This window comes from Rhincodon typus, chromosome 47, assembly GCF_021869965.1.
Source record: "Rhincodon typus isolate 14 chromosome 47, sRhiTyp1.1, whole genome shotgun sequence".
NCBI classification, from domain to species: Eukaryota; Metazoa; Chordata; class Chondrichthyes; order Orectolobiformes; family Rhincodontidae; genus Rhincodon; species Rhincodon typus.
Window position 1 is genome coordinate 4,729,412 of NC_063378.1, and position 8,875 is coordinate 4,738,286.

The 8,875-nt window shown below is 43.1% G+C and overlaps 1 protein-coding gene across 1 annotated transcript in view; it reads right to left on the reverse strand.

Annotated features, from left to right (window-relative positions):
* Positions 1 to 5,670: 5,670 nt before the first annotated feature.
* LOC125487954 (transcobalamin-1-like) overlaps positions 5,671 to 8,875 on the reverse strand; it is a 22,459-nt gene continuing 19,254 nt past the window's right edge. The window contains exons 8-9 of the mRNA XM_048620646.1: positions 8,489 to 8,607; positions 5,671 to 7,318 (exon numbers count right to left, since the gene is read on the reverse strand). Coding sequence (XP_048476603.1) covers positions 7,257 to 7,318; positions 8,489 to 8,607 — 181 coding nt within the window. The 3' untranslated portion in view covers positions 5,671 to 7,256. The remainder of the gene's footprint in view (positions 7,319 to 8,488; positions 8,608 to 8,875) is intronic.

Genomic DNA, 8,875 nt, shown 5'->3' on the forward strand with positions numbered 1-8,875 from the left:
CCCTGCCCAGTGAAATGGTTGAAGCTACCTCCCCGAATGTTTTTAAGGCAAGGCTAGATAAATTTTTGAAAGGTAAAGGAATTAATGGTTATGTGAGTGGGTGGGTAAGTGGAGCTGAGTCTCAAAGATCAGCCATGATCTTATTGAATGGCGGGGCAGGCTCGAGGGGCCAGATGGCCTACTCCTGCTCCTATTTCTTATGTTCTTGTGTTCTTAAATGCGAAAAATAGCGAGGAAAGCAGAGAAAATCTGTTCCGGCTCCTCAGAGTTGAGTGTTCACAGGCTCAGCCACATTTTGATCCTAAGAATGTTCATTCTGAGACAATTTTTTAAATGGACACAAGCTATCAACATCCAGTGATATCAACAATGAGAGGACGTATTCACTGGTGAATGTTCAAACAGATGTCCCGACCTGTCTGGACATGTAGTCCAACAACTTTCTAAGAAACTGAGATGTTGGTGAACGACTGGCTTTGTGAGGCCATTATAAAGTACGGACAATTCTCTGAGACCTAGGAATCGGCTCCACTCTCATATCTGGCTCCACCGCTTTCTGACACACAGACCAAAATCATTGAAAATGGACAACTCCACAATAACACTCAACACTGCAGATTCACAAAGATGCATTCTCAGCCACATATACTGCCTGTGTACTCATGACTGAGCCGCCAACTTCCAAATGAATACCATCTACAAGTTTGCTGATGACAGAACCATGGTGGGGCCAATATCAAACAACAAAGATGCAGAATACAGAAAGGAGATAGAGGGCTTGGTGACATAATGCAAGGATAACAACCCCTTTTCAATATCATCAAAACGAAAGAACTGAGCATTGTCTTTGGAAAGAAAGGAGGAGAACACACCCCCATGTGAATCAACGGTGCGGAGGTTGAGAGTGTTGGGAGTGTCAGGTTCCTAGGAGTGCCCAAAACCAACAACCTGTCCTGGACTTGCCACATAGTTGCAACGGTCAAGAAGGAACAACAATGTCTCTTCTTCCTTAGGTGTTTCCTCGGAAAATTCAGCATGTCCACAAGGACCCTCACCAAATTTTACAGATGCAGCATAGAAAGCATTCTATCTGAGTGTATAACAGCCTAGTATGGCAATTGCTTTGCCCAGGACTGTACCAAACTGCGAAAGGTAGTGTGCACAGCCAGACCATCATGGAAGCCAACCTTCCATCCATGGATAAAAGGGTGTAGATCTGGATGAACACAGCAGGCCAAGCAGCATCAGAGGAGCAGGAAGGCTGATGTTTCAGGCCCAGACCCTCCCCCATTTACATGGCTCTAATCTGTGAAAGGCTACCAACATCATCAAAGACCCATTCGACCTCTCTCCTCCAACCGTCTTCTTTCAGGCAGAAGATACAGAAGCTTGAACACACACTCTAGTTTCTGGAACAGCTTCTTCGCTGTTGTTATTAGACTAATGAATGGACTCTCTGACTTCAAATAAAGCTAATTTTGCTTTTTGTTCCTGATTTACAACACTTGCAATTATTCTGGTTTTTATTTAGTATTTAACTCATTGCCTCATCTCTTCTAGGCATGCCTACATTGAAAAAGTTCGGTTCCCCTCTCCGATGAGATTTCCATTCCAATCATTCCTCTTGTCCACAGACATTAATTTCACTGTCACTCCTGGTGTTTGACCAGATATTTGCTAAAACTCGGTTCTGAGGAAGGGTCACCAGACCTGAAGCATTAACTCTGATTTTTCTTCACAGATGCTGCCAGGTCTGCAGAGCTCTTCCAGCAACTTCTGTTTTTGTTCTTCATCTTGCTAATGTCGAACTTGCCTACTGCACACCCTGTGCAATGTAACCTGTGTGCCTCACCTGTGTTTTGGCATCTCTCTTCCTTGAGGATGTGAATACTTGTTTCGCCCCCTCCTACAGTGAGTTGTTTAATTGTCCTTCATTATTCACCACTGAATACTTTAGTGCTACAGAACTTAGATCTGATCTGTTCATGGCCAACTGCATATTTTGTTGCAGCATTATCGTGTTGCATCTAATGGCTCACAGCATCTTTTAGGGCCTGAGCCTTGAATTACTAAGCCTTTTAAAAGTCTATAATATTTAGCATGACAATCGTTCTACTCATAGAGTCACAGAGACACACAGCATGGAAACAGACTATTTGGCCCAACTCTTCAGGTGACCAGTTCTCCCAAACTAAACTAGTACGATTTGTCTGCGTTTGGCCGATATCCCTCTGAAACTTTCCAATACATGTACCTGTCCAAATATTTTTTTCAATGTTGTAACTGTACCTGTCACTTCTTTTGGCAGTTCATCCCACATTCGAAGCACCTTTCATGTGACAAGGTTGTCCTTCAGGATCCTTTTAAATCTTTCTCTTCGCACCTTAAAATTATGCCCTTCAGTTTTGAACTCCACTACCCTAGGAAAAGACCTTTGCTATTTAAAATGTCTGTGCCTCTCATGATTTTATAAACCTCTGTAACGTCACCCCTCAACCGCTTACACCCCAGTAAAAGATGTCCCAGCCTAACGAGACTCAAGACAATGGTGAGAATCATCACTTTGAACATGTGGCTTCGATTCCATAGAGTTATTGGGGAGGACACTCCAATTGATAATGTCATGGCCAGATGCATCTGAGAGATGCAGTTTGGTGAAAATGTGATTAAGGATGTTCTGGTTTTTTTTCTCTTAAGCTCAGTCCTTTACAAAGTACCAGATACCCAGACTGACAATTCTGCACTTTAGAACTTGACTGGCTCAGTCAGCAATGCTGCTGCCAAACCTCTCTTGCTGTTGAACTTTGAAGTCCTCTCTAACCAGAGTACATTCCACGTCCTTACCACCCTCAGTACTTTCTATAAGTGACATTCAACATGGAGGAACACAGAGACATGAGCTTAAGGGCTGTGCTCTGTGGTAATCGGCAGGAGATTTCTTTGCCTATATTTGACAGGATGCCATGAGACCTCTTGGAGTTCACTGTCAATGTTGAAAACTCCCGTGACAACTACTTCTCGAGTCTATGCCTAGGTGGCCAACCAATACTAGGTCTGCTCTGCAAGTGACACATGAACGATATGCGAAGGAGATGCTGTTGTCGGGGTTATTTTCTGTGATTAAATACTCCATGACTGTGGGTGTCCTTATTAATGATAAATGGACTCAATGTGAGTCATAGAGTCATACAGCACAGAGACAGGCGCTTTGGCCCAAACTGGACCATGCCGACCAAACTATTCATCCACATTAACCCCATTTCCCTGCACTTGGCCCATACCCTTCTAAACATTTACTATCCATGTATTCATATAAATGACTTTTCAATGTTGTTAATGTATCTGCCTCAACCACTTCTGCTGGCAACTCATTCCATAAGCATACCACCTTCTGTGTAAAAAAGTTCACCCTGAGGTTCACACTTATCTATATTAAACTGCATTTCGCATTTCTCCGCCCACTTCCCATCTGATCAAGATCCTGCTGCAATTTCTGATCACCTTCCTCTCTGTTGATGATACCACCTATTTGATTGTCATTCGCAAACTCACTAATCATGCCTTGTACATTCTCACCCAAATCATTATTATAGATAACAAAGAGCAATGGGCCCAGTACCAACCCCTAACAGGCCTCCAGCCTGATAATCACCCTTCCATTATTACTCCCTGTTTCCTACCATCAAGCCAATTGTGTATTCAATTTGCCAGCTTCCTCTGGATTCTACGCGATCTAACCTTCCAGAGCAGCCTGCCATGTGGAACCTTATCAAAGGCCTTACTGAAATTCATATAGACTATGTTTACCACCCTGCCTTCATCAACTTTCCCAGTCATTTCCTCAAAAACTCCAACAAGTTCGTGAGTCATGCCACAAGAAACCATGCTGACTACTTCTAACCAAGCACATTCTTTCCAAATGCATGTGTATCTTATCTCAGAATCTTCTCGAGTAACTTACCTACCACAGATGTTAGGCTTACTGGTCTGTAATTCCCAGCTTTTTTCTTTGCAGCCCTTCTTGAAAATGGCCACAGCATTTGATATCCTCCAGTCTTCTGGGTCCTCAACTACGGCTAATGATGATGCAAATATATCAGATAGGGCCCCCGCAATTTCTTCTCTAGCTTCTTGTAGGGTTCTTAGATGCATTTGGTCAGGATAAGGAGATTTATCCACCCTGATACACGCTAATACTTCCAACACCTTCTCTACTGTGATATGGACTCTCCACAAGATATCATCACTAACTTCCCCAAGTCTTCAAGTCTTTCTCCATGGTAAATTAAATATTTATTGAGGACCTCACCCATCTCCTTTGGTTGTCAACATGTCAGCATTGGTCCTTGAGGGGACCTATTCTCTCTCTAGTTGTTCTTTTTTCCCTTAATATACATAAAGAATCTCTTTGTATATGCCAAAATCTTCTCAGCCAAAGCCATCTCATGCCCGCTTTTCACCCTTCTGCTTTTCTTCCTCAGTAAACTCCTGTATCCCCTTTCTACCACCAAGGATTCCATTGATTCCAGCTGCCTGTACCTGGTCACTGGTCCCAAAGCCCTCCCCACTGTCACCTCAGTCACCTGTCCTGCCCTCTTTCCCAAGATTAGTTCAATTTTTGCCCCCTTACCGAGTAGGACCCTCTTTCTACTGTTTCAGGAAAATTTCCTGAACACTATTATCAAATTCCACGCCATCTAAGCCCTTAACACTGTGGCAGTCCCAGTCTATGTTGGGAAAAGTAATCCCCCACTATGACAACACTATTACTCCTGCAAGTCTCCCCAGTCTCCCCGCATATTTTTTCCTCTAATTCCCGTTAACTATTTGGAGACCTATAGTACAAATCCAGTAAGGTCACGGTCACTTCTTTATTCTTTAGCTCCACCCACAAAGCCTCACTGGATGATCTCCCAGTCATTTCATCTCTGACCATTGCTGTGATACTCCCCTTAATCCAAAATGTAACTCCCCCTCCCCTCTTTCCTCCACCTCTGTCCCACCTCAAGTACCTGCACTCTAGCACATTAAGCTGCCAATCCTGTCCCTCCCTTAGCCATGTTTCTTGAATGACTATAATATCCCAGTCCCATGTACCTATCCACGCCCTGAATTCATCAGCCTTACCTGTCAGCCCTCTTGCATTGAAATAGGTGCAAATTAATCCAACAGGCATTCCTCACTCCCTGTCATGTTCCAGCCGGACCTGTCTCTTCAACTTGCTATTTCTGATTACTGTATCTCCTTCCATCCTCACATTTGCTTCTATGCTCTTGAGGCTTCCACATCCTTCCAATCTATTTAAAACCTTCCCTTGTAGCACTAGAAAATCTGCCCGCCAGTACATTGATACCCCTCCAGTTTGGGTGCAACCTATCCCTCTTGAACAGGTCACCTCTGCCACAGAAAAGATACCAATGATCAAATAATCTGAAGCCCTGTCCCTTGCACCAATTCTTTAGCCACGAATTTATCTGCCACATACTCCTGTTTTTACCCTTGTTAGCACATAGCACTGGAAGTAATCCAGAGATTACCTTTGTTGAGGTCCTGGTTTTTATGTTTTTTTTTCCTAGCTCTCTATCATCACTCCTGCATGTCTTTTGTTTACTTCATGGCTTGCTATTGTGTTTTTGCCATTGAAAGATAAATCACAAACGCAATAAGAGAGCAGTTTCAATGGTTCTTATTGTTCAGTTGTGTATTTCATTTTACATTGCTCCCTTGGTATCAGAATTCTCACATGTTCTTGACAAATCACAGATTGCTTCAGCACATATGTCTTTTCAGCCCAGCATTTCCATGCTTACCCTTTGACAATGCTATCCAATTTGACACAATCAATGGCTCTTCCCCATAAACCTGCAGTTGTTCCACCTTTATGTGTTTATCCAATCCCCTTTCGTAAGTTGTTCTTCATTCTGCTTGTTCCGGAAGCCTGGTCTCCCTTTACTACAACTCACCATGACAGAATATTTGCCCCTGTCTCGCTGTTTTGGTTCATTTGCTGATTCTATTGATTCTGTGTCCTCTGGTTACCTCTCATGACACAGCTGGAAACAATTTCTCCTTATTCACCTGATGGATATCTTTTAGGATTAGGAATAAACAACTTATGTGGAATCCCTTAATTGCACCTACTTGAGGGAAAACAATTCCACCTTTTTCAGTGTCCACGTAAAAATGTCTCAATTTTATTGTCTTTTTCTTCCCCTCTGAGTAGACAGATGAGATGTATGCAGCTATGTTGGCATTTCCTGCTGCTAGAGTCATGGATCTTGCTCTGCGTTAATGGAGGACCATTGAAGATTTGTACTTGTGATCATTCTTTAGATATGTCAAGGGAATCAATGCCAGACTCCACCTACCCTTCCCTTGCAAATGCCTTCCCTTTAAGTATGTAACTAATTCCTTCCTGAAGATTATTATTGTTATCGCTCAGTGAGCGAAAGTCCCCCTCACTTGCCGATTTGAATATCGTTATTCCACCTGTTAGCATTTGTATGATGCACTCCTCAGTAAGATACAGCATTGCACGTGTCTGTCAAGAAAGGCATGATAGTTTGGCATTGAGGCCCCAGAGGAGGGGGTTGGTTACAGGAGCACTCTTAAAGTAATAATCAAAACATACACACTTTAGGAGCCATGTTAGGCTTCCTGGTGAATTTGCAGAGCTGTTGAATCTTCCAAAGGCAAATCTGGATGGTTTTTGGTGAGTTCAAGGTCTTTGGGGTTTACACTCATTTGGAGTCCTAATAGAGTTGTATATATCAAGACAAGCCCATGATCAATTTGGGGATATGTCAGGGCATCAGTCATAGGGCTCAAAATTGAATTGTTGGTGACCGGGTGCCAACCTTGCCTGATGACGTAAGGGCCCTGACTGGTAAGTGAGGCTGTCATATTAGAATCATGGCAAGTCTGTCAAGTGGTATATTGGATTTGAGATGGTTTCACATCAGGGTCAATGTTGGGTCAGTGTCAGGTTAGCAGCGGTTTAAGATTGGATTTGTATCAGAGTTCATGTGCAGTCATGTCAGGGTCACAGTTAGATCATGCCAGGGTCAGAGGGAGGTCATGTTGGGGTCAGAGGTACTTGTTTAGATTGTAAAGAGGTCTGTTTTGTGTCGGGGTGCAATGCTATTTGATTAATACACAAAAGAAACTCTTTTGAAACAGTCTACACCTACTTCATTGATGTACATTAGCTCTTGGTCTCAGACTATTTTCTACCACCTGCTCACTACAATCATGAATCAATATTTAGAGAGTCTTGCAATGACATGCTCCCCATTGGAAGGTTTGTACTCTGCAACACCTAAAAAGAAAAAAAATCAAATGGGTAAACCTGATATTGGTAGGATTTAACTTCAGCAGTTAATGATAGTCTTGCAGAGGGTAGAATAGAATGCAACACACATCCACTGGCAAAAATAACATGAGGAAATAGAACATTGCAGAGTCACTGTTAAAGGGGCAGAGCAACCTGGAATGTCAGTATTGAACAAATGCTGCACTTCTGGAGTGGCTAGATGGCTCAGTGGTCAGCACTGCTGCATCATGGTGCGTCATGCTGCGTCATGGACCTGGATTCTTCAGCAACTGTCTGTGTGGAGTTTGCACATTCTCCCCATGTCTGTCTCTGTGTTGGTTTTCTCCTGGTGCTCTAGATTTCTCCCCCAATCCAAAGATGTATAAGTCAGGTGGATTGGTCATGCTAATTTGCCAATAGTGTTCATAGATGTGTTAGCCATGGGACATGTACCGTTGCAGGGAAGGGACGGGCGTGGGATGGCTTATAAGGGTCGGTGAGGATTTGTTGGGCCGATGTGTTTGTTTCCACTTTGGAGGTTTCATACTCAGGGAGGACTGCAATGTCACAAGGACTATATTGAGGGAGTGTCGTACCCTCAAAAGTTCAGCCCTGTGTGAGCTCTGCAATATGAAATGGGCAGAATTGAAGGAATCATGTAATAAGTGGCAATAATTGAGGATCAATGCACTCTCCGAGGATCAGCTGAATGAGCTCTGCAAGGTCAGAAGAGCAGTTCGAAGGAAGAGTTGCACTGTCAAAGTGTGGGTACTGAGGGAACTTTAGAATTTTAGATAATCAATGCTGGGGGAGTTGAATACTGTCAGAAGAACTGCATTGTCAGATGATCATGACCAAGGGAGCTCCATACTGTCAGATCAACACTATGGGATTTCTTGCGCTGCTATCTTGCCTATACATGGGGTGGACTGCTCTGTAGGAGTATCCCAGTAGTCGGTGTATGTCGAGTCATTTTCAAAGTGTCCAGACCAATATACATCCCTCCATCAACATCAGCATAAGTATTCATATCGTTATTTATCACATTGATCAGCATGGAATCTGATGTGTCCTGAATTGATGGCAGTGATTTTGATTTTATTACACCTCGATAATGGGCATTCACAGTTAGCAACAGGTGATGTAAAAATGAGATATACACAATTTCTTTCTTACCAACAGGAATTAATATTGTCCCATTCAGAAACTGCCAATAGGTCCTTTTTTGAGCTTTGGTTGGAATGCCAGCGATGCTGGTGATGAAGGGGCCCAAGGCAGTCATCTTATACGTGAATCTGAATCAGGAGAACAACAACAATATGTAGGAATGATGGGTCCAGAGGCAAACACAGAGATGCTCACACATCACATAATCTACTAGGCCCAGGCAACAGATTCCTGAACATGAATTGTCTATGAACATGGTGTCAGCCAAACACAGTTCCTGCACAGTTACATAGGCAGAGACTGGAAATAGTGTCAATATCAAGATCTTTCACAAACAAACACAGATGTTGCTGGAAAAGCTCAGCAGGTCTGGCAGCATCTGTGAAGAAAAATCAT